The sequence below is a fragment of the Pseudorasbora parva genome, chromosome 23 (assembly GCF_024679245.1).
Source record: "Pseudorasbora parva isolate DD20220531a chromosome 23, ASM2467924v1, whole genome shotgun sequence".
Lineage (NCBI taxonomy): Eukaryota > Metazoa > Chordata > Actinopteri > Cypriniformes > Gobionidae > Pseudorasbora > Pseudorasbora parva.
The window spans coordinates 27,498,716-27,525,856 of NC_090194.1; the positions used below are offsets into that span (position 1 = coordinate 27,498,716).

Genomic DNA, 27,141 nt, shown 5'->3' on the forward strand with positions numbered 1-27,141 from the left:
TTTAGGTCTGAAGACTGGCTAGGCCACGCCAGAACCTTGATATGCTTCTTACAGAGCCACTCCTTGGTTATCCTGGCTGTGTGCTTTGGGTCATTGTCATGTTGGAAGACCCAGCCTAGACCCATCTTCAATGCTCTAACTGAGGGCAGTAGGTTGTTCCCCAAAATCTCACATGACTTTCTCCCATGACACCTCTGGATCATTCAAATGGTCACCGGCAAACTTAAGACAGGCCTGCACATGTGGTGGTTTAAGCAGTGAAACCTTCCGTGCCATGCATGATTTCAAACCATGACGTCTTAGTGTATTACCAACAGTAACCTTGACAAACGGTGGTCTAAGCTCTTTTCAGGTCATTGACCAGCTCCTCATGTGTAGTTCTGGGCTGATTTCTCACCTTTCTTAGGATCATTGAGACCCCACGAGATCTTGCATGGAGCCCCAGTCCGAGGGAGATTGACAGTCATGATAAGCTTCTTCAATTTTCAAATGATTTCTCCAACAGTGGACCTTTTTTCACCAAGCTGCTTGGCAATTTCCCCGTAGCCCTTTCCAGCCTTGTGGAGGTGTACAATTTTGTCTCTAGTGTTTTTGGACAGCTCTTTGGTCTTGGTCATGATTGTATGGGGTGGACAGGTGTTTTTATGCAGCTAAGAACCTCAAACAGGTGCATCTGATTTAGGATAATAAATGGAGTGGAGATGGACATTTTAAAGGCAGACTAACAGGTCTATGAGGGTCAGAATTCTAGCTGATAGACACGTGTTCAAATACTTATTTGCCGCAGTATTATACAAATAAATAGTTAAAAAATCATATATTGTGATTTCTGGATTTTATTTTTAGATTATGTCTCTCACAGTGGACATGCACCTACAATGACAATTTCAGACCCCTCCATGATTTCCAAATGGGAGAACTTGCAAAATAGCAGGGTGTTCAAAAACTTATTTTCCTCACTGTAAATGGCTCATTCTAAGGTAATAAAAAAACATAACAGTTCATTACGTAACGTCTTTATACACCACTGAAAACATAGTTATGCTTATTACATTGCATTTCTGTCAATAGATCCTCATAAATATTACACACTGCACCTTTAATTGCAAAATCCAACAAACAATTATCTTACAAACAACTATTGTTTTTTTCTCCTTAAACAGAACTGTATGCTTATCACCTATAGATAAAAATTAATTATGAATAGCTGACATGGCATGATTGACAGCACTAGTGTCATTTCATCAGTACCAATACCAAAGTATTAAAGGCTTATATCAATCCAATCTTATGTGTCAGAAAGAATCACCCACAGAACATCATCAGCAAACCTACACACACTTCTCTATCTACAGTGGATAATGAGTAATATAAAGAATAAAGAACCTCAGTTCAGTTGCATATTATAACAGGATGCAGAGGGTTTTTCTATAGCCTGCAGTATAACAAGTGAGCTCACAGAGATAATGAGATGCTCAGGGGTAGGGGGTGTGGTGAGAGCTAATGAGATGCGCAGGGGGTGTGGCATGCAGCAGGTCATGTACCTTGAAGAACGCTGCTTCAGGCCCACACTTGTCATAAACACTCCTGGATTTGCCAATGGCCATTATGACACCCTGCATGTTTGGGGTCATCATTGCCTGCCCAAGAAGGGAAGGATATTACTACACCGGCCATTCCTCCAAAACTCTCATTGGGCAGTCCGCATGCCAATCACAACATAGCTCAGCCACCAAAGAAAAAACTCAAGTCAACCCATTTACGCAAACCAATTAGCTTAGTACAGAAAAGCTAATTCAATATCATGCCCACAGCACTTGAGGATGATTAAACATTGAAAAGATCATAATCATGCATGTTAATGTGTATTTTGCTTCTTTAAATCAGTTATGAACACCATAGTGAGCTGTGTACAGAGCACGATGATCTGAAGCTTGTGCTATGTGCTTCACGAAGGGAAAAAACAAACAAACAGGCAAATTGGAAGGATAGGTCCTATTCTACAATAATTTACAGGGGGATAACGTTAGTAATTGGGACTACTTGTGGGAGTAAATTGCAAATAATGTTAATCTGAAATGGGTTTGGCAAGCCAGAGCAGGTTGTGAAAGGGATGCAGGGATTTTTAGGGCTGCACTCTCATGACCAAATGCCTCCAAGAAATCTACCTCATCATCATAACCTCCCTCTTTCGACTGAATGACGAAGGTTCCTACATTAGGAATGGCCACCTCCACCACCCGCTGAGGCACGGGCGGAGAGGCGGCGGAGTCGTCCTGCTCAGGGTCAGGGGGAGGGCAGGGGTCAGAAGTCACCTCGCTGTCGGGATGAGATGACTGAGACTGAGAGAGACAAAGAGAGGAAAAAAAAGAGCTCGCCGCAAAAGAAAGTGGGCCAGGAGAACTGAGAGAGCATGTACTTTTGAGTAAACTAATGTAGTTAATCTTTCTTGCAGATTTATATATATATATATATATATATATATATATATATATATATATATATATATATATGTGTGTATGTATGTATGTATGTATGTATGTATATATACATAATGAGAACATGATTGAGACAAGCTAAAGTCTGACATTTATACACCACTAGCATAGACTATAAAAAAGATGGATAAAGCGTCTCCACTTGCTTCCATTGCAGAAAAATGAAGCCAAAATATCCCAGAAATGTTCCTTGCCAATAACGTCATTTAGGGCCCTAGTCTGAGCAGTAGTGATCCTGAGGTGGAGCTGCGGTATCAAGGTCCCGCCCACACTCCCACACACTCAGCTGTCAATCGTGACATTACACTCCGTCTTTATAGCATCAAATAACAAAAAACAAATATACATCAAAAGAATACAAACTACCTAAAATGACAGAAACCCTCTTTGGGAAAAAAATTATTTGAAGTGTAATAGGATTTTTTTTAGTTTGGCTCATATGCCATTCAAAAACAAGGAGAGGGCGGAGTTTATGACCTATACTGCAGCCAGCCACAAGGGGGAGAATGAAATGATTTGGCTTCACTTTTCAGGACGTGTGCAGCACAGTTAGACTGCGTTCCACTCCGCACACTCACAACTTCCCAAAGCACTTCCCTTCGGGAGAATCCTAGCTGCCGTTTTGATGTGCATTCCACTTCATGAAGTGGGCGAGGGAAGTTTATATGGACAGACCCTCGTCCCCTCAAGAGACCAAGTCTACTCCTATGTACACTTTAAGCAGCTCTATATCCCACAATTCATCTTGATTGTGACATCACAGCAGATCACGCTTAACTAAAGTGTATGATATATTATATAATTTGATATACTATATTTTGAGATTTATATCGCATAATACTACCTTATGTTTACAGTCAATGTTTATACTACTGATTTTTGATTGTTTGTGTAATTAAATATTTCTCCAAAAATTTATATACCTATAGGATATTACATATTTTCTCCAACAACTTAAAGGTACACTGAAACCAAAATTGAAGTTTTTTTTTAGCTTTTAGTATGACTATTTTCGCCTTAAAGTTATGAATAAGCTGGTGTGTTTCAAAACAATGACAAAATTTGCATTTAGGAGATCTAAGCATTTAAATTTACAGTCTCTCAGACATCATCGGCGATGACATCATCGCAGACTTCACCTTCTCATCAAATCTTCTATCCAATCAAAATGCTCTCTAGAATCTAAAGCCCGCCCCCTACACTGCTGAAGCTGCGGCTGAAATCAGTCAGTTGTTCACCCATTTACTGATTTCTACATGGTGAAAGGCACATAGCGCAATATATATACGATAGGAAACAATTCCGTGCAAATATGCTTTCAGTTGAGGTGAATGAAGTCCGTTTTCATGTTAGTTTCACGCACAGCAGCAGCACACACACACACACCAACGGTTCTGGATCCGTTCAGGGGACATCACGTCAACACATTTAATAATGCTTCCAAAGCACTTCAGTGGGCCTTTAAATGCATATAGAATGGTCCATAAAATAAGTCAAAAGTCAAAAAGTGATCAGTGCGTTTCATTTAAACCTTGTGCACGAGGTCCGCCAGTAGTGGGCAACGTAAGGAATGATGCACATCTGAGTCCACAAGACGGAGGGAAGTTAGTGAGTGAAGGGCATACAAATTTGGAGTGGAACGCAGCCCTAGCCACTAGTGTCACAAAGAGTCGGGATGTTTGTGATTGGCTGAGCAAACAAATAGCTCCGCACTAAACACTTTTGCTTGTTTAGGGAAATTATTTAATAATTTACATATACATTAAATCATTTATTAGACGCTCTTATCCAAAGAGACTTACAACTGATGAGAACAACAGCAGCAATCGTCAAACTATTGCAGTCTCATTTCAAAGGCTGTGCCCTCCAGCGGTCACATTTGTAAGCTGCATGTGTCCTTTAGGCTGCCTAAATTCAGAAACGGCTTGCTAAATTAAACTATACAGAGAAGCTTGCACTGGCTAGTAAACACCTTTGAACTCCCATTGAACTGTGGCGATTTCTTAAGTAAGGTGTGTACTTCTCTGGTAAAGTTTTTCGTCGAGATCAGATGCCTGAGGGTAAAAACATGAACACACCGGAGAGTTGCTTTATAGTGCAAAATGAAGTTGTACTTCTGATGAAATGAGACATTGACACCGTTTTTCATGTTTAATACTATTAAGATGTCAATCTATTGCATAAAGTGCTTTATAAATAAATGTGACGTGACTTTTCTGGAGTGCTGAATTGAAGAGCGCACACAAACATACCATGTTGCTTTGATCAGATGGTTTTTTTTTAAGCTGTTTTCTCATTTTTGTTATTGAGAGGAAAGCGTGCAGCACATATTTACATGTTCATCTAATCATCGCTCTCATTAGTGTGGACAGCGTCGGGATGTTTGTATAATCGCTGGTCGCATTTTTTTTTACTTTGTTTTTTTTTTTACCCCCAAGCAAAAAACAACAAAGAACTGAGTATACCGGGGGCTTAACACTTAATTTTTATAATGCTGTTTATCTGAAACGAGACCTGATCTGATATATCTGGCTAACCGATGCGACCTTCAGAGGGTGCAGCCTTCGAAAACGAGACAGCTTATGAATCACTTAGATGTCTCTGCATATTAAACTTGGATAAGAAAGTACTTGAGGATAGAAAAAAAAATGACATTCAGATGCATGAAGCAAAGCGTGAATGCAACACAACATGGATAAATAACTGTTTGTTTAGATATTTGATTGATCATAACCAAATACCCAAAGTCCAATGTGTTCATAAGAAAAAAAGCACAAATAGCATGAGATGAAAACTTGAAAACTAAACCTACACAAATTAGACCGACTCTCATGACCTCATATTTGCAGACATCAATGTTTGCCCTACATCCAACTAGATAAGAGCACTTTCTAAACACACCCTTTGGTCACCGTGTTTGGTCTCCAGAACCATCTGAAGGACCAAGATCTGGTTCATCCTGTGTTTGTGTGCGTCTTACTGTGTTGAGAAGGGCCTCAGGACTCTTCTCATCATGCTCAGCTGCAGCTTTGCTGATGGCTCTCTCCGTGTCCTCCTGCAGGTGTTTAGAGTCTCCGGTGGGCGACTGCTGCTCCATGTACTCTGGGTCATGCTGAGAGGCTGTTGACGGAGCAGAGAATAAGTTTCCTTGCGTTAAGGACAGTTGTCTCAGACGGTATGTCGACAGACTCAGCTCACCTATATTGTCTGGGGGGCAGGGTTCAGTGCTCATGGGTTGGGTGGCCACACTGGCGGCGGCGGCCGCGGCGAGTGCCAGTTTCTCCTGCTGGAGTTTACGGGCCTGTAGAGCATCCCACTCCTCCATCTCCCTCTCAAAGAGCTTGTTATCTGTCTCCACATACTCCTTTAGATCAGGAGGGAGCTTGTCCAAGCCGCTGAGCATCTGCCCTGTCTCTTTATCGAACTCCTCTGAGATACACATAAGCAGACAGTCAGCTTTTCAAACACATGCATCTATTTAAATTAGAACATATGTTACATTCTGTTTTATTAATATAAAGCCAATAACAATGACAGACTATTTCTTCGAAAACACCCTAAACAGGATGTTTTGTCACATTTAGGAAACTTCTAGGGACAATTATGTACCCAAAATGCAGCTAAATAAACAAACTATGGAGGACTTGGGAGTGCCACTTAAAAATAAGGATACATTTATTAATTAAAAAATAAAAATGTAAATAAATGAATCTAACTGAAAATGTAAATACTTCCCAAACTGGCAAATTAATTGAACACCTTTAAGGTGTCTATGTAGTTAAATGTGACAAAAACATTAATTAATTAATTAATCACTTTCCCAACTGACAAATGAAAACTATTTAAAATGTTTTAATTTGTGTTTAAAGTGTTAGTTGTAACAATAAAATACATTACTAAAACATTTTGTTGTTTAAACTGCACTGCACAAAAAAAGTAAAAAACAAATGCAAGCCAACTGCTTATATTAAAGGTAGGCTAGGTAAGAATGATCTAAAACACCTTTTTTTCCCAAATTTGTTTAGACTTTCTTTATATGTAAATACATAATTAAAATGTAAGAATAAAAATCGAGTGACTCGATTGGACTTTTTAATCTGCAATAAACACCGCTGATTATTTACTACAGGACCCACATGCGCGCACACCCTTAGAAAGAGCAAAAGCATTCAAAATTCACAGTGCCGGGTTCTGCAATCAGCGAAGGCAAACAATGCAAAAAAAGGAAGACAGTACAAGAAAAGGCAATGCACAAAAAGTCTTTGGATAAACAAAGAAATAAAACGTGAGTAAATATCGCCGTGGCTTTCCAACGATGGCGAGAACTGAGGGACCTCAAGGGGCTGTAAAACGACTCCTTGCTGGCTGTATTTCTGCAGGTAATCTTTCATTTTAATTATACATTTTTGTGGTTTATGTTTTCATGAAGCATGTATCACTAGCGCATGAAGCTGCCTAATATAGCTAACATAACATTACTTAGCATAAAGTTACAATGTTTATACAATTAGCCATTAGTAGAGATGATAAATGACAAAGAAAGTATAAAAATTGAGTGTCTGTCTTTCATATTGAGCAGAGTACTTACATTTTAATTATGTATTGATATATACAGAAAGTTTAAACAAATTTGGAACAAAAGTTTTTTAACCAATTCTTACCTACCCTACTTTTAACTGTGACATACTTTTTAAATAATGCCATTGGCCATTGACACATGCAAGCAACCAATAAACTTTCAACTTAATTGGCAAATGGATAAAGAAAATAAATGTATGAATGCTTTATAAAAATGCAATTTAAAAAGTAATGCAAGTTTTTAATCCATATTTGGCAAATTCAAAGTTGTGTTTAATTTACTGTATATTTTACTTTTGATCAGTGCTGATAAAGGATTCTTTATTAGAAAATATTTTTTTTTATTCAAATATTAATTCAATCATTTTAAATAAACATAGTTTGGCATGTTTAAAAGAATTTTATTTAATTTATAGATTGATAATTGATTACTTTATTTTTAAACGACAAATAGAAGCATTTCGATTTCACTATTTGGCTCATTAGCTGTGCTGACACATAGTGAGAATAAAACATTTGCATATGCGAATGAGGTTACCTTCAATAAGGAAGGGTTTTTTATCATCAATGTACATGAGGCAGTATGCGCTGGCATTGCGATATCCACCGAACGAGTCTCGCACCAGCTCCTCCCAGGATGACTTTGTCACTGAAATGTCATTGTATTTCATCCATTGACGGTGATGTGGGTCATAGATGTATGCCCAGTAGTGGCCTGCGTTTGCCTGACCCTCGTGGACCAAAACGGCGTGCAGCCGGTACGGCACCTGAAGCAGAGCATCGAGTACAACAAACTCATTCTGGGGTCATTTCTGAGAGGGACAGAAAACTATTAGAGATCTCAAAAAGCTTCTTACCTGCATCATGGACTTGTCAGAATACATAAGCTCGATGGTTCTGTGGATTCTGGATATACTGGCCTGCAGATCTGACACAGATCAGACAGAAACATGTACATTTGAAAAGCCCAAAGCAACAGGAAACAGAAATAAGATTGTTTGCAGCGTGAGCACCAGTTTGCATGTTTGTGTGTCCGCACCTCTGGTGTCGTTCTCCACCTCGCTCCTCCAGCGGTGCAGACAGCCCTCCAGCACCCGCAGCTCCTCATCTGTGATGTTTCGTGGGGCAGGGTGCATGGGTAGATCAGGTGGCACGCGAGACTGGGTGAATGGTTTATGGATTGAAACCCGTTGCTGCTGCTGTTGCTGCTGCTGCTGCTGTTGCTGCTGCTGTTGGGCCTGCGTACCAGAGCTGGAGCCCTCGGGTGAGGCATCCGGTTGATCCCCTGTGCTGAAGTCCAAGCAGAAAACACTTCAATATCTCCAAACTATTCCACATAATTTTTGTCTGTTGAAATAGTAAAAAAAAAACACTTGCCTTGCTGGAGGTGGCAGCTGTGCAGGCATGCCACCAGGTGGTGCTGTTGTATCAATGTCTTCCACAGGTGACGTGCACACAGGCTTGCTGGAGGCGAACTCCATGGCATACTGGAGAACATCGGCCAGAGGAAACCGCTTGGGCCCTGAGCCATAGCTCAGATACCTGTCACAGAGAACGTTTTGGGAAAAACGGATCTCAAATAAGAAAAAGTTCGGGACAGCAGAAATATGAAAAAAGAAAGTCAGTCGGTCTCCTCTTACTCATTCTTCCAGCAAATTACAGCCAAAACTCAGCATGTGACTTTCATCTTTCCTTTAACAGCTTCTTTCATGCTGAAAGCTCAGATTTTCCTGCTATGTAAGTTAACAGCAGGTTAGCTCTAGATCTGAGAAGAGGTTAACTAGAGTTAACAAACCTCTCCAGTCGCTGCTGGAGGACGGTCAGGTGCTCCTTTAGTCTTCTGATCTCCTCTCGTTTTATCCGCGTGATGTCTCTGTTCCTGTCCATGTACCTGAAATCAATCGCATAACACGCAGTTTCACTGAAAACAGGAATTTGTGTTTTGCTTGTATTATTCAATATACATACTATGTTATACAATTGCAAGTATATAATCCTTATTATTTGATTAGGCATCAAGTAACAGCTTTATCGAAGTAGAACAAAACAAAACAGGTCAATAAGAAATTTTCCCTCATTTTACTATTTGTATGCTTGTCCAGAAAAAAGGTTCGATATTTTTTTAGTTGTGTGTGTGTGTGTGTGTGTGTGTGTGTGTGTGTGGTTATGAGGACACAAATTTGTATAACTACATGGGTATTACACTGGTATTACACTATAAATGTGGTTTATGAGGACATAGCAAATGTCCTCATAATTCAAATGGCCTTAAAAACATACTAAATGATGTTTTTCTAGAAAGTAAAAATGCAGAATGTTTCCTATGATGGGTAGGTTTAGGGGCAGGGGCAGTGTAGGGGGATAGAAAATACGGTTTGTACAGTATAAAAACCATTACGCCTATGGAGAGTCCCTGTAAACCACATAGACCAACGTGTGTGTGTGTGTGTGTGTGTGTGTGTGTGTGTGTGTGTGTGTAAGTATAATTTATTCTGAAGCAATATTCTCACCAGTGTTCAATCAGCTTTGACATATTTAAATCTGCATATTTGTGAATTTTTAATTTTTTTATTGAATCATTTCAAATTTGTGATATTTTTACCTTTTATAAAGGGTATTTCCCCCCTAATCTTATTAAATATAGGCTATGCTTCAGGTTTAATTTTATATTGTTAAATTTGATCAATACATTAAATTAAATTAAATTAAGACACTATACTTAACAATGTAGTGCTGTTAACAATAAAATTAAATAATTTACACTGAAAAATTACAACTGCATTAAATAATGTTTTGAGATTTGTAGTTTTGAATAGACAAAAAAGAAATGTTGGAAAGTATGTTTAAACATGAAACTAAACCTCCAGTAAGTGGCAGCAGGTGGCCGTCTTAATGAGTCAGTCATTGAGTCGTCCATTCAAACGATTCATTCGAACACTGAATTGTTCAGTAACACACGTGTTGCTGTGAGACACGTTACGGTTCTGCTGTGTGTTAACGATTTTGCTGCTGAAATCGAACAAAAGCACTCAATATTGCATCTAAAATGTAAGTGACTTTAAGTGAATGTTAATTCATTGTTTATGAACTGGCATATGAAAGCAGTGTCATTTTCAGTTGTGATGGTATTCAGGAAACGTAAACGCTCTAGTGTTGTAATTTCTCCTCGAGAGGCTGCACAAGCGTCAACAGCGCGACCTTGTTATTGTCAGTTAATCATATATTATTATCCACCACTATCGATCGCCACTTACACTAAATTAATGCACAATCATTCTTGCATTTTGGTGATTCGCTAGTTATTTTTTTGTTTTAATCAGGCTCTTGTCCGTCAGGCAAGTAAAATTCTTTTTTCTTTTTCACAAAAAATCCACTTGTCCCGGACAAGTGTTAATGTCGAGCCCTGTATATATATTTTTATATATTATTAGGGCTGGACGATATGGCCAAAATTTATATCACGATATATTTCTTAATTTTGGTCGATACGATATAATTTCGATATCGATATGAACTATATAAAAGCTTTAGAAAAACTACCAAGAACTGCCACAAAGGATTTCTGTACCTACAAACTTCTGACAAATTAATTTGCCAAGTCTATGAAACCTCCTCCTATAAAACTATATAATATTTTAGAAATAAAAACGGTACAAATAAATTAATGTTCACCTTTTATTTGTATTTAGCCTTTATACGAACAAGAAATGTGAAATCACCATCAAATAAAACAAGACTCACTTCGCAGACGCAGTTTATTGAGCATTTAAGTTTTAAATTTCAGTGAAGAACGATTCATAGCGCTATATTCTCCTTTTATGCAAAACTATACCTTTATCTACTGATGCACAAACAAATAAATAAAATAAGACTCAATTCAGTGGCCTATTTGTGCTCTGTTTGAGATGAGTGCACGCTGCTTTTTACAAGGCTTTAACAGGAGCAAATGATACATTTTCGTGAAGCCATGTCTGACCGTCTTTCACAAGCTTTGATAAGGTAATTTAAACGAGAATGAACGCATTGGTGTTAATACATGACATTGTGTGCAAATGTGGAAAGTATTAAAACAAATGTGCCACTTGCCTCTTACATAAATAGTCTACATGGATTATTTGTAACGCTTGGCATCGTATTGTTAGACATTAGATTGATGCATCTATGTCGATGTATTGTTACACCCCTAGTCGGCACCTCTCCGGCACAAGTTTAATATCAGCCCCATTCGCACGGGATTCGTATTATCTGGGGACCTCTGGTGATTTGTAATAATTGCAGAGAATGTCTGTGATCTTAATCCCGTGCGAATCGGCCATGTCAGTAATTTGTAAAGTAAAAATTCCCCCGCAAAATAGCCTACCTACCATATTTCGCCGAACACCGAGGTCCTGTGATAACATTAGTCCCGTGCGAATCGACATCTCTGTGATTTGGCCAGGATTAGCCGGATTGTATATACTTTTTGCAAGCTTTTTTTCTCCCTGTGAGCATTTCTATCTTTATCTTTCACGAAGAATAAAGTCTGCATTCATAATGCGCACCGTTCAGTCATTCCCGTGCAGCCGCGCCCACACGGATTATACTTTCACTTTAGAATGAGTATCAATTTGGGAGTAATCTGATTGAATGGTGTGTTTAATATTAACATCAATACTGTTCTGAATGAAAAACATAACAGAACAGTATAGTACAATGACAATCTTGTTTAAATAGGCGCTTTTACATTTAGTTTTGAAACTGAATCTTCCGCCGTATATTGTCAGCTTCCTACTCGTGATAAATGAAATCTGATTCCTGCCGCTGGTCTGAGCTCAGTTCATGGCGTCTGTTCGCTAACTGAACGAAATTATATTTATTTATTAATAATATTTATTTATTATTTTACTGTAAAATAATCAAAACGATATCGATGCCTGTTCATGATTTCATACAGCTATCTATAACGAACATCATATCCGGGAGAAGTCAGTAAATTCGAGTAAAATCACAGGCTTTGCTTTTCCCGTGCGAATGCGCCACGCAAAACTCAGATGTGGAGGAGTAATTTCTAAATCACAGAGGTCCCTAGATAATACTAATCCCGTGCGAATAGTGCTTTAGATAGACGAACCACTCCACGCCACTAAAGAAAGTTTGTCTTTCTTCTCTTATCAACTATTTATTTCTCCTTACTTGTGGAAGCTCGTTCAGTCACATTTGTGTTGCGGTCGGTCAGGGAAACTCTCTTTGTAGCTGAAACGTGCCGCGTTGAATCTATCAGCCTACTACTGCTGAGCACTGGCTGCGTGTCCGTGGTGTACGTCATCACGCAAGAAGCCAATCGTGTTCTGCTCTTTCTGATGGCATGCGCCCTGAACGTCAGTCATATCGAAATATCGGAAATGTGTTTAAAAATCATATCACCGTTATTGAAAAAAATTATATCGCGATATATATTGATATTGAATTATTGTCCAGCCCTATATATTATATATATATATATATATTATATATATATATATATATATATATATATATATATATATATATATATATATATATATATATATATATATATATATATATATATATATATATATATATATATATATATATATATATATATATATATATTAACTACTAATCTAAAATATCTTGGGGGAAAAAGTTTAATATGAAACTTGACTTAATATGAAAGTTTGTCAAAACAAACTTTTTTGTTGGTTTGAGAAAGTTTGAAATAGTTTCAAAGGGTTAAGTTCACCTCCCCAAAATGTTTATTTTGTCATTAAAGGGTTAGTTCACCCAAAAAATGAAATTTATGTCATTAATGACTCACTCAGTTTAAGATATTTTATATTTAATCTGAGAGAGTATCCAAGTGTATGCACACTATACTGTCCATGACCAGAAAGGTCATTTTTTTGATAAAAAAAATCATCAAAGTAGTCCATATGTGACATCAGTTAGTTCATTAGAATCTCTTGAAGCATCGAAAATACATGTTGGTCCAAAAATCACAAAAACTATGACTTAATTCAGCATTGTATTATCTTCCAGGTTTGGTTTTCAATCCTCAAATAAAGATTCAAACGGTTATGAATCAGTGTATTGATTCATGAATCGAATTGATTCGGGCACAAATACGTTGCTCAAATAGTCCATGTGATGTGGTTGTGGTTCAACCTTAATTTTATGAAGCGAGAACAAAAATAATAACTATTTTATTCAACAATTTCTTCTCGTCTGTGTCAGTCTCCTATAAAGTTTATGCGTAGGTGTCACACGCATGCGTCATGGTGCTCACGTGAACAGCATTGGCCAATGGTAAGCCGGCGTTCTGGCATAGCTCTGGCGTAACTTCAGAAGAGCTGCATTGTATTTACTACATCAACAGTGTAGAAGACTGACACAGATGACAAGAAATTGTTGAATAAAGTAGTTATTTTTGTGCACAAAAAGTATTTTCGTTGCTTCATAAAATTAAGGATTCGAACCACTGGAGTCACATGGACTATTTTAACAATGTCTTTAATACCATTCTGGGCCTTCAGAGAGTTAATTAAATATTGTGGAGGGGTCAGAGAGCCATCGGATTTCATCAGAAATATCTTCATTTGTGTTTTTAAGAAGAACAAACGTCTTGCGGTTTTGCAATGACATGAGGGTCAGGAATTAATGACAACATTTTCATTTTTGGGTGACCTAACCCTTTAAAAACTGCAAGTTATGAAGTAGTTTGAAATAGAAGGTAGCACTAACCTGTCCATGTACAGCATGGAGGGAAACTCCAGCTTGTTGTGAATCTTTTCAGGTCGGCCTAAGGCTTGATTAAACTCAAACCTCGACAGTTCAAAGGTCAAAACCGGTGGGAGTTCTGTGAACCAGTGCTGTAAAAAAACAAAAAACAAATGTGCATATAAGAACAACACTAAAGCCATTTTTTTCAACTGTTTCTCACTTGACCATTATGGACAAATGAGAAGTTTGGCTTTAAAGTCTTTAAATTCAAAAATCTGTCTGTAGTATTCTTTTAACCCCAGCATGCTTCATGAGGGGCCGGTCCATGTGACCCATCCCAGCTCCGCCCCCATGCTGATAGCTGGAATGAGCACTGGTGACCTGATCACATTCTGAAAGAGACACAGTGTGCTGGGCTTTCATTAACATCCCAGCCTGTTGGTGCCCAGAATAATGTACACCAGAGAGTCTCCTTCTTTACTTGCACTCAGCTGAAGTAATTAGCAGGAAGCAGCTGCAAAAGGATCTGCCCAGGGCGGCACTGATGACTGAAAAGCCATTATGTAACATCTCGGTCAGAGATCACTTGTGAATGGCCAAACAGAAGGAATATAGGAACAGCTTTAGGTATTTGATGGGATTGTGGCGCACAGATTTAAAAAATAGAAATGACGTCTCTACAAACCTCTTGCCCTGATTTGGCGGAGTTCTCTGCAGAATGCAAAGACTCGATCTCTCCTTCAATCATGGCTGCCTCTAAACACTCGTGCAGATCTTTGAAGCCATTCACCTGGAGAGGGTACTGCCCAAACATCTCAGTGTTCTCAAATTTCTTTCCTGTGAACATAGACGCGCGCTCATGTCATTGACTTTAAATACTCTCCGTAATGTGCACCGTAAAATGATAATCTCTTATCTCATCCATGTAATCACTTTATTTGTTGGGCACCATATGGATACATCACAGTGAAAGTATGTCACGCACAAGGATAAATAAACCAACAAATGTGCAAATCTGCCCGAACAAGGCTAGGTTTAGACAAGAAACGTGCTACACAGAACGCAAACTCTTGGGGAAAGGAATAACCACATGGTCTTGTTATACACACCCACCCATTTGGGTCCCGTCCCAAATGGCACACTTTATACGCACTTTCGGTCTTGTAGATTTACAATGGCTGTCGCGTGTGCATCAAGTCCACGAGACCAAAGGGCGTTCCATTTGTCATTGTAGGTTTCAGAAAGGTGCTCGCAAGCACCCCCTTTGTGGTCAATAAGCACTCTCGATGCGCACTTTTGCAAAGCCCGCACTGATGTGACATTAAATCTGCACTATGTAACTTTTCCGTCCGCTAGGTGGCGCCTATTCAAAACAAAGGCGTAGTTTGATGACGCCAAGTTTGAGCTCAGAATCTTGGGACATGTGTGGTCTTCACTTCACAGTCGGTGGAAAAGAATCAGGCTAGGACTCGGGCAGAAATCATGTTCATGGATGCGGTTATTAACATTACTGTAGTATGAAGCAGAGCAGGACAGAGTGTTGTAGAGCTGAGCAAGGCCGCTGGAGCGATTGTCGCCGAACACACGTCTCACAAGCAACGGGGACTTTTATTATGAGGGGACACAGTCACGGGCGCCATTTCCGCTTTTCCGGTCATGAGTATGAGGTAACGCAGCGCTGTTTATCATATTAGATACATTTAAGTGTGGTGAAAATGATGTTATGCCGTTACTCGATGCGTTCACTCAGTGGCTGCTGTAACTGTTCACACTGCTAAGAGTAAACCGTTTTTTTACCAAATAAGACCGGAAACCGAGGGTAATGCAGACATGACGCATTTAACAGGCGACTCCCTCAGACGTCCCGGCTCCTTGGTTAAAATAGCAATTTTCTCACAATTTACAAATAGTTGGAAAGATATCGGATATTGTAAGAACTCAGCTGGACAAAATATATAATGCTGGCCTAGTGGTTTTTGGATATTTTTACTGCAAAAATACTACATAGTGCACCTTTAACCCATAACATTACATGTCCGAGTCTGATCCCAAATCGCAATAAACTAACAAATAAAGGATTCTCCAGCCTGTGGCAGCGTGCTAAGATTTGTTCTGTTAGAAACGTGTATCTGTAACGATCTGTAACAATGCAATACTATCACATATAAAAAACATGTTTTACTCACATAAGTGTGTTGCACCATTCCTGTCAGATCCAGTATAGAAGGCACAGCATATTTTTTTTTATTTTATAGTTTTAATCTCAATATGTCTGCAAATCCAGCTCGACCTGTGTCTTGTTTACAAACAATTCCGCAGTGAAATGAAGCAAACAAGGCACAGTGCAATATCTTGCTACCTTCGTCATGTTTATTGCTCTGTAGCGGGATTGATTTAGCTTCACGAGTCGGCAGGCGGGGCTACAGAAGCAGGCATGTATATTTATCTGTAGAGGCGGCATTTCCTCATTATATTATTATAATATTATATTTGAGAGCTCTCGTTTGCAGGTCCTGGTGTCAATAAAATCTTTTCTTTGACTAACATGGAAGTTTTCAGCTCCGAAACTTACAGGGTATTCTTATATCACGATAAACTTTTATATATCAAAAAGCTCAAGGGAAAGTTGATTTCTCAATTCATCACCCCTTTTAAAAGGCCCACTTAAGTGCCTTGAAACGCGCAGCATTATTCAATATGCTGAAGTGATTTCCCCTGAAACAGGAAGACAGAGCGGGACGTATCAAGCATCACCTCTCCTTTTTTTTAAAGTGTCAAAAGCATTTCGGTGATGTCATAAACATCCTTGATCCATTTTAGCAGAAGTAAGAGACTAAGTTTTGAAAGCTTATATCTCCTAAATGCAAATTGTCATTGTTTTGGAACACACTGGCTTATTCATAACCTTAAGGCTAAAATTCATACTAAAACCTAAACACATTTTTTATTTTGATTTCAGGGGCCTTTAAATAAGAAACTTTACATTTTTGTGAGATTTTACTAGATTTACATTGATATTTTGGTGTTTATTTTGGTGGAAATATTAATTTGGTGCTCAAATGAGCAAAAAAAGTTCACACGCAGGAAATCTTAAGAAGGTAAAAAGGCCACCTAATAAACAGTCCGAATATAACCGGCTATGATCAGTGCTGTCATGTTTAATAAGCCCAACCCCACTCACACATCAATGACCGTTATATCTTTCGTTCTCCACATCACATTAACACAAGGTCACTTTCATTAACTAGAGGAGAGGACTCACCCTCCAGGACACCCACAGCCAGGAAACGTCCATAAAAAAGCTCAACCATCGGGTTCTTCGGCTTCTCTCCCTCCCTGTGTAGAACAAGAGCAAACATGGAGTCGCATGGGGCTGGAATTGTTCAGGACTAGAGGAGTCAGTGTCCTTTGGCTGCAGGAGCCACACGGGGACTGCATTCAGCAGGTATTTAACAGTGCTAATTGAAGTCATACAGGTTAATGTACCGCATTAATCATCATTAATGCCTTTTCCAGCTGAATTTGTCATGTGGTCATGCATCATTCTGAATGATATGAGAGAGGAGCACAGAGTTTTAGAGAAAAGCTTGTGGTCAACAGATCTTCTGCTAGGATGTACAGGATCTCACCTGTCCTCCTCTGCCTTTATCTGAAACGCATCCTCCAGCCAGTCCAAGAGTTTATGGGTGAACTCGCTCACATCCTGCTGTACAAACAAACAAACCAATTCAAACCCTGAACAAATGTATTCTTGTTTTAACTGGTCTCAATTGGTCCAAGAAAATAAATTTGCCCTTGTCTGCTCAAACTGCTCAGGCTTATTTATGATGCTGAGAGAGTATAAATAGATTGACCCTTGGCACAAATATTGAGAGCATTTAGTTCTTTCCCTGAAGTCCACTTAAGATGTTAATCTAATTTTCTTGTTCAAAAAATGTTGCAATTCCAAGATCTTTACTTATTTGCTAAACTTGAAACATACTGTTTAAGGCTACTTTATTTCTAAAGGGGCAGTCACACACACTGCACTTTTCGTTCAATTGACTTTCATTCAAACGGATGCTAATGCCTCAGAACGGAAATGCAAGTGGTATATATATATATATATTTTTTTTTTTTTAAAGTTGGGTAGATTGTATATTTGTTATATGCTGAATTCATGTTTATAAAAAAGACGCTTCAGGGAGTGACATCATATCATGACCGCTGTGTGTCCAATAGAATTTTGCATGGTCTTTCTAGTGTGAACATGGCTTAAAACTAAGATGTACTGCACCTTCAAGACTATATACTGTATGTAAATATGTTCTGTTATGACTAGTTGACCTCTTTGCACATGATGTACAGTCAAATTGAAAAAAATTTAGACACTTTCAACATTTTCTCACATTAACACTATAGTTTATAACACTATAGCTATAGTTTAGAATATGATGATAAAATATGACAAACTCAGAGTTAAACTGGGTCAGAACAAATTTATCTTGATAATTTCAGATAACTTTGATAGAAAGGCATGTAATTGATCACAATCAACCAATCAGCTGTCATCGGTTAAATTTAATTACACAATTAAATAATACCAATTTAGGTCAACCAATGACCAAGCAAAGCTTAATTTAGTTCAGTCTGTGGTGTAAAAGGTCGCATTAGCAATTAAAGAAAAAAAAATTCAGCAAAACATGTTCGGTTCAAAGCGTCGGAATAATTTTGGTGCTAAATGTATCCATTTTACTGGTAGTCCACTGTATGAAGAATATTTGGTTATAATATGTCACAGTTTACTTTATTTTGCTATCCTCACTTACATAAATGAACTATAGTGTCCTGTAGCCACTAGTAAAAAATGATATCTGGTGTCTGAATCATTTTTGGTTTGACTAAGTAATGACATGCAAGTCAAATTGCTGAATACAGAACATGCATTAATATGTGCATGTGGGCAGACATATGCTAATATGTTAATTGTTTTCTGTGAAAACGTTTAAATGATTGTTTTATTGTACAATTCCATTCAAAGTTTGGGGTCAGTAAGTAAAAAAAAAAAAAATTAATAATCTTATTAAGCAAGGAAGCATAAGACATTTATGCAGTTATACAGTTTCCACAAAAATATTAAACAGCACAGCAGTTTTTAAAACTAATAAAAATCATGTTTCATCAGCATATTAGAATCATTTCTGAAGCATCATGTGACACTGAGGACTGGAGTAATGACCTGGATTTTAAAATTACTGGAGTAATTTAAAAATATATTCAAAGAGAAAACAGCTATTTTAAATTGTAATAATATTTCAGTTTTACTGTGTCTACTCTATTTTTGATCAAATAAATGCAGTCTCAGTGGGCATAATAGTCTTCTTTTAAAAACATTACAAAATATTACTGACCCAAACTTTGCATTCTAAATGTTTTCATGATATGCATTTTATCATGAAAAGACATATCTTATTGCATGCCTTACCTGCTGAGATTCACTAGACTTGAAGGCATCCTTGAGGATCTCCACGGCTCTGGACGGGTCCACATACTTCCGCTTGGAACCCACCAACAAGGAAAAGAGGCGCCTCAGCTCCTGCATGAAGGGCAGGTTTCTGTGCTCCTGTGGGAAAGCAAATGAAGACCAAATTCTTAAATGGCACAGAAGAAAAAAAAAACCCACAGTTGATCCCACAGCTCAAACAGCATAGCATGGTGCTAGCAAGGCCAAGGTCATGGATTTAATCCCAAGGAATACACAACTGATAATATGTCTGCCAAATGTATACAAATCAAGTTAAGCAGTGTTTTTAATATGCATATAAAGACAAACCATGTGCACATTCATAAGTGCACATTGCTGAGTATTTCTTCAGGGAACCAAAGATAGTCTCAAAAACACATTTTGAAATTGCAGGTGTTTCTTACATCACAAACTACCATGTAACCAATCACATCAACATGCAGGCGGGCTTTAGCATATCATTTACCATGTTCTAAAGCAGGCCAGCCTCAAGACAAGCCAGGTTATATCTTACAGTTTATATGAAAAATCTGTTACATTTAGCAACATAGCAGTTGAATTATGTATGATGTATATTATGATGTTATGGTGAACTATATGCCTTTCTCCACTGACGTTGTGTTTCAAAGGATGCTGATTTTTAAATGGCAAGCTGTCTGACTCTGAGATGGAAAACGGGAACATTATCGGTTTGATTATGTAGTCAAGCAAAAGGCTAATCGTATTAATTACAGTTATGTTTTTTTAACCAAGGAACTGGGGCGTTTGAGGGAGTCGCCTGTCAATTGCGTCAAATCTGCGTTACCCTCGGTTTCCGGTTTTATTTTGCAGAAATGCTTTACTCTTACTGCAGTGTGCAACAAGTGTCAAAGCAGCCGCAGAGCGGACGCACAAAGTAACATCATAACATAATTTAACACACTCAGATGTATCTAATATAAACAGAGCTGCGTTACCTCATACTCATAACCGGAAAAGCGGAAATAGCGACTGCGGCATATTAAAAGTCCCGCTGCTCGCAAGGCGTGTGTTGCGTTCATTCTTATTAACAATCGCACCAGCGGCCTTGCTCAGCTCCCACAACCCTCTGCCCTGCTCTGCTTATTACTACAGTAATGTTAATATTCACATCCATGAGCATGAATCCTATCTTGATTCTTTTCCACCAGCTGTGAGGTAGGATCACATGTCCAGAGATTCGGTGTCATCAAACTACGCCTTTGTTTTAAATAGGCGACCTCTAGCGGGCGAAAAAGTTACATAGTGCACTTTTAACTTTAAACTAATAAAAGGTGTGATGACAAATTGTTGCGTGAAGCTGAAATGGTTTTGTTGGGTTAATGAGTTGATTAAATGTGTCTGTTTGCTATTAGTTAAAGAGATCTTTGCCTTACAAACATCTCAATGCCGCATAGGGGTCAGAAACTATCACCTGATCACATCATCTGGATTTTCTTCTTCAGTATTACATTAAAATAGATTCAAGTCTAGAAAGAGCTTCTCCACTGAGCCAGCAGACGAAAAGTAAGAGTAATAAGGAGAGAGAAAAGAATGAATCCAGGGCTCTGTGGTCTTCTCTATCAGTGGATGAGGTTAAGCTCAGATTAGCGGCTATGTCTGCTGACCCCGTTCGCAAGCTCAGGGTCCTCAGAGAAAGACCCGAAGACAGAAATCACACAGACAGCAGCTGGCCTGCTGAGCCGGACACTGTCCGCAACTTCTTCCACTTTAAAATGCAGTCTGGAGGAGCTGATGTGACAGTTTAACAGCTAGAACACAGGGACCTTGATAAAGCACTTTCTCTGCTTCACCTCATCTGGTCACAGGCCAGTCAGATGGGTGAAAATTGCTGCTTGTAACAGCACGATAATGTCACAGCATGCAACTGAGGCTTTCAAACCAGGTCAAGCAAGGTCGCGGTCGCTGGAAGCGCGTCGCAGTGAGAAATGGAAGCTCTTGGCATGTGTGCTGTTGTTAACTACGGTGGACATGGGTATCAGGCGGCAATCTCACCTTCTGATTGCGGGGCAAGTCCTGCATCCGTGCAGGGGGGGAATAATGCAACACCAGCCTCTGGAACTCCAGCAGGTTAAAAAGAGACTGGAAAATATAGATAAAAAAGATAAATATCAGCGTTTGAAAACAGTGTGTATCCGGCAATGAATGTCAACACAACCTTGTGATGATACGTTAGACAAAACGAAAAGACGGCATGTGTTTCGCACAAACGCATTTGGCATTTTTCTCATGCTCAGTTGAAGAGCCGCTACAGTGTCAGTGTGTGAATGACTGATGCCTTGTTTTTGCTGACAGATTCACACATTTAGTCTCCTCGTCCAAATCTATAAATCCACAGAGCGTCAGAGCGGCTGCGGTTCTTACATGAGCAGAGGCTTCTTCAGGCGTCAGGTTACACACAGGAGGTAAACAGCATGTGACAGTACTCAGCGATCATTACTCAACTCTCTGCATGGTTCATGTTCTGACATCGTGTAACAGACACAAACAATCAGGCCTGAGTAGGAACTGAATTCACATTCAGAGTTGTTGTAAAAAGCGGATATATGCACATAAATATGAGTGCTATATTAATACACTTAGTTGCTTGGTAATAGTAAATAGCTTACAGTTAGGGTAATAAACAATATTAAATGAAATAAATAAATAATATATAATAACATGTTTTTTTAGAATGTTGCAGTTATCACTGTAAAAAAAAAAACAATAACATACCCAAGGCCAGGCATACAATTGTCGTTTTTGAGATGGTAACCACATTATTTTGAATAATGATGGGGAAGTTTTTTTTTTTTAAACACTACCATTGTAACATTTATGTTGGAAAGAATTTTGTATGTTTTAATGTCTCTTGTGCTCACTAAAGTTGCATGTATTTGATGAAAAATAGAGTAAAAACAGTAATAATGACAAATATTATTACAGTTTTATATTTAAATATATTTAAAATTGTAATTTATTGCTGTGATGCAAAGTTGAATTTTCAGAATCATTACTGCGGTCTTCAGTGTTACAAGATCCGTCAGAAATCATTTTAACGTGATTTGCTGCTCAAGAATGATTTATTATTATTATCAATGTTGAAAACAGTTGTGCTGCTTAATATTTTTTTCTGGAAACTGTAATAAATTTTGTCAGGATTCTTTGATTTATAGAAAGTATTAAAGAACGGAATTTATTTTAAATGTCATTTTGGTTTTGTTTGACTAATTTATTGCACCCTTGAAGAAAAAAGTATCAATTTATTTAAAATAAATAAATAAATAAATTCATGAGCCCAGTGTATAAATTATATTAATTATAATTATATATTTTCATGGGATATTTCATCTATTCTATCATTTTAAATAAGATTCAGCACAGTCTAGATGCACATATTGAATGTTGTATTTGTCTTCTCCAAAAAATAATAAATATACTGATTGATACAGCGATATCTCTTCATTATTAATAACTGCAATGCAATGCTACTCGCTTCATTCAGATCTGCAACATGTGTGAGACTAACATAATCAAACTAAAATCAAATAAACCGCAATTAAAATGAATGAATTCAACTGTAATTTGTTGTTTTCAGTTCATTAAATAAGCGAATGTGTTTGTAATTGTAAAGCGATCACAGCAGCTGGCACTGACCTGTATGACTGCACTAAACCAGCACGTGTTCCCCACGTTCTTCAGCCCTACAGGACAGTTATCCTGCCTCTTCCTGTCGTAAGGGTTGGGCGAATCGCTCCATACTTCTGTGTGCGTGCGCTTCAGGCTGGCCTTGTTCTCAGCGATGCTGGCCTCCAGGACTCTGAAGCACAAAGACACCAACTTGTCATGTGATTCATTTTACAGTGAAATCTACAGTTAAAAGTACAGCGAAAAGCCCACCTGCTGATCGCCTGCTCTTCATCAGTGATGCCCGTCTCTCTGAAGGCCCTGTTTGACTCCTCCAGGCTGAGAGCGATGGCCCGCTGAAGGTCATCTTTATCATCTCCAGTGAGATCTATTACATCTGAAACAATCAAGAAACATTCGAAAATGGGTTAACTAGGAAACGATGGGTGTCGTGTTGTGCTTGGAGTCAACCGTTTTATTTGTGATGATGTATTAGTGCAATGCAACATGGCAAGTTGTACATGATTTTTAGCCAGACTATCATACATAGAAATCAGGAACACATGGAAAACCAAGAGAGAGCCAGATAAATATTTAGAACCGATTATGTTGCAGTAAACATATGGTTTTTCTTGTGAGCTTTTTTTATATGCAAGATTTTTTGCATTGTAAAATAAAACCTGTAGCTGTCATTTGCTTTTTTTTATTTTACATAAATAACTAATCCAAAGTTAGTGTTTTGTTCTTTCCTCATCTATAAAAAAAAAAATTATATATATATAGTGGAGGTGGTAAAATTCTGATCACAGCTGAAGAAAACACCTTTTACAAGCATGTATTTTATGTATTTTAATAATAACATTTTATTTTTATTTTGAGAACACTATCATATACAATGTCCCATATAAAGGTTTGTCGAAAAGTGGAGGGTAAAAGGCGGTACGAAATTAGACAGAGGTGACCGCCTCGTAATTCCTTATGCAGGAAAAGTCCTGCATATATTGTAATGCTGTCAACTGATTAATCGTGATTAATCTGTATTACTATATATTCCAAAATAAAAGTTTGTATTTACATAATGTTTGTGTGTACTGTGTATAATAATTATATATTAATACACACACATGCATGTATATATTTAAGAAAAATGTGTTGTATATAAAATACATATAAATAATATAAATCTACATACAGTATATACATGGTAATATTTCTTAAATATAAACACATGTATGTGTGTGTATTAAAATATATATAATTATACACAATACACACACGTATTATTTAAACACAAACTTTTATTTTGGATGCAATTAATTGCGATTAAGCGATTTGACAGCACTAAATTTAATTGTGTGACACACACACACATATACATATATATACATATATATATATATATATATATATACACACACACACATATATATATATATATATATACACACACACACATATATATATATATATATATACACACACACACACACATATATATATATATACACACACACACATATATATATATACACACACACACACATATATATATATACACACACACATATATATATATATACACACACACACACATATATATATATACACACACACACATATATATATATATACACACACACACACACACACACACACACACACACATACATATATATATATATATATATATATATACACATACATACATACATACATACATACATATACATATATATATATATATATATATATATATATATATATATATATATATATAAATATATACACATACATACATACATACATATACATATATATATATATATATATATATATATATATATATATATATATATATATATATATATATATATATATATATATATATATATATATGAAGTCAAATAAAATATACATATATTGCATAAGAGTGTAGCAGATGTGTTATTGAACACTTTTATTGATCAGCCAATGCCAAGAATATGCTCAAAATGCTCAAATATCAACCGATTAATCAGGTTTGATATTTCATTAGTTAGACAGCTCAAAAGGTTATAAAAATAAAAATATATTTTAAGTGCATGTCGAGTATTCCCTGTCAGCATTTTCTCAGCAGTAGAACTTGAGTTTGTGTCATCATCCTTTAAAACAAGCTGGGAGAAGCAGCAGGCTGGATCTTTAAAGGTCTGGCTCTCTGAGATGATGTGCATGCACTTATAAGAGAGCTGCCATAACTCCAACTGTTACGAGTTACATGATGTCTCATTTCAGTATCGGAATTCCAGTAAGTCACGTGGCAAAAATATTAATTTTCTGGTTTGACACAGCAGTGCTAATTCACTGTCTCGCAGTTAATGAATCAATCCTAAAGCCTTACTTATCAATTTCAGGCACCAAAATACAGACTGAAATCTAAAACAATTTGTCTCCAAGTTATTTTAGAACTGTTTCGAAATCAGTTTAGTATTTACAGCTAGTTTTTCACTCAGCTTTCCTTTGCGTCATGGCATTTCATTGTGCTTCATCACAGAGCAGCGTAATCTTTCCCTGGATTCAGGCCAATCATTGTTCTGAGATTTAAATACGTACTTGTGTCAGCCTGGCTGCCCACGCTGATGTATCTATCATTGGTGATTTGGGCCGTCTGGTAATAGGTGGCTTCATCTTGCTGCGGGACCTTGGCGTTCTTTTCGGTGAGGAAGGCAACCGCCTCGGCTAGGTCGCCGTTACTGGCCTGGACACAAACACATTACATTACATGAAAATAATATTAAAAGTCCATCTAGCAAATCAGCTGCAAATAAACTATATATAGAGTTAATGAAACTGAAAGCTCACCTGCAGTGCTTGCTGTAACAGCTGAACATCTGTAGTTCCAGTAACCTCCCTCAGCTGGTTCAGTAATGTCTGCTGGTGCTGTGAGGAAAATGCAAGAGAAAACACTTTTTTAACAGAAACTGACAACTGTTTCATATCTTGTTCCCTTTCATATCTCCTGTGCTTATATGACTGTACATCCCCCCTATACTGCTTCATATTGACCGAAATTGTATATTTAAAGGGTTAGTTCACCCAAAAATCTAAATTCCCTCATGAATTACTCACCCTCATGTTGTTCCAAACCCTTAAGACCGCTATTCATCTTCAGAATACAAATTAAGATATTTTTTGATGAAATCAGAGCTTTCGGACCCCTCCATGCACAGCAATTTAAAGGGATAGTTCACCCAAAAATGAAAATTATCCCATGGTTTACTCACCCTCAAGTCATCCTAGGGGTACATCCTACAGATGTCATATGGTGCTTGGAACGCCAGCGTCTCGTGAACGTTAGAGTTTACAGTTTGTAAAGTTAAACGCGGATATTTTTCTAACACAAACACAACGCTTTGCTTCAGAAGGCCTTTATCAAACCCCGGGAGCCGGATAATTTTAAAATATATTTTTTAATTAGTCTGAAAGAAAAATGCCATATACAGCTAGGATGACTTGAGCTATTGACATATAAAATCTCATGATAATATAAGTTTATTTTTTATAGACAGCAGGCCCAGAAAACGATTGTGCGCTTCATCCTGATGTCATCTAGTGGCGAAACAACGCCTCTACAGAATAATAAACACGTGTAATTCAGTAGCCCCGCCCACAGACTCATCAGATCATGCTAGCCAGCAGCAATAAACATGCTGAAGAAGATAAGATATTGTGGAAGAACAGACGCTGCATAAGCTTCCTTTGGATCTTAATAAGGAATGTGTGTACTACATTTATTCTTAATAAAGTTCCAACTCACGTGGGGAAGACCGTAGGTGTGTTCGATTCATTTCACTGCGGAATCGTTTTTAAAATCGTCTCAGGTGCTGGATTTGCAGACACAATGTTGTACCTTCTATATTGGATCCGACAGGACTGGTGCAACACACTTATGTGAGTAAAACGTCTTTTTATGTAATAGTAGTCTCGGGGCTATGTTTTCCAGACGGGCTACCAAAACGTATGCCCGTCAGCAGAAATAATATATTCTTGATCTGGGCACGCGCATTCACGCTTATATCCACATATTGTGTGGGCCATGTAATTCAGAAATAATATTCCAATTAATCGCAGGGTGGATGAGAAATAAATCATTGTGATTGTTTGATACAGACGTTTATGAGCCCTGTGGTCAAGAGAATCATTCTGGTTGCTGCTTTCAAATCAATCTCTCCCTCATATGAA

At 37.7% G+C, this 27,141-nt stretch overlaps 1 protein-coding gene across 4 annotated transcripts in view; it reads right to left on the reverse strand.

Moving 5' to 3' along the window:
• Nucleotides 1–27,141, reverse strand: part of usp25 (ubiquitin specific peptidase 25) — a 143,139-nt gene that overhangs the window by 112,389 nt on the left and 3,609 nt on the right. For all 4 annotated transcript variants that reach the window (XM_067432980.1, XM_067432982.1, XM_067432981.1 and 1 more), the window contains exons 2-20: nt 25,762–25,839; nt 25,513–25,657; nt 23,197–23,320; nt 22,954–23,116; nt 21,313–21,399; nt 19,261–19,398; nt 17,426–17,502; nt 17,059–17,132; nt 14,482–14,633; nt 13,818–13,945; nt 8,872–8,967; nt 8,454–8,618; nt 8,116–8,366; nt 7,934–8,004; nt 7,615–7,843; nt 5,697–5,927; nt 5,479–5,618; nt 2,169–2,342; nt 1,545–1,640 (exon numbers count right to left, since the gene is read on the reverse strand). In XM_067432980.1, the coding sequence (XP_067289081.1) occupies nt 1,545–1,640; nt 2,169–2,342; nt 5,479–5,618; nt 5,697–5,927; nt 7,615–7,843; nt 7,934–8,004; nt 8,116–8,366; nt 8,454–8,618; nt 8,872–8,967; nt 13,818–13,945; nt 14,482–14,633; nt 17,059–17,132; nt 17,426–17,502; nt 19,261–19,398; nt 21,313–21,399; nt 22,954–23,116; nt 23,197–23,320; nt 25,513–25,657; nt 25,762–25,839 (2,619 nt within the window). The remainder of the gene's footprint in view (nt 1–1,544; nt 1,641–2,168; nt 2,343–5,478; nt 5,619–5,696; nt 5,928–7,614; nt 7,844–7,933; nt 8,005–8,115; nt 8,367–8,453; nt 8,619–8,871; nt 8,968–13,817; nt 13,946–14,481; nt 14,634–17,058; nt 17,133–17,425; nt 17,503–19,260; nt 19,399–21,312; nt 21,400–22,953; nt 23,117–23,196; nt 23,321–25,512; nt 25,658–25,761; nt 25,840–27,141) is intronic.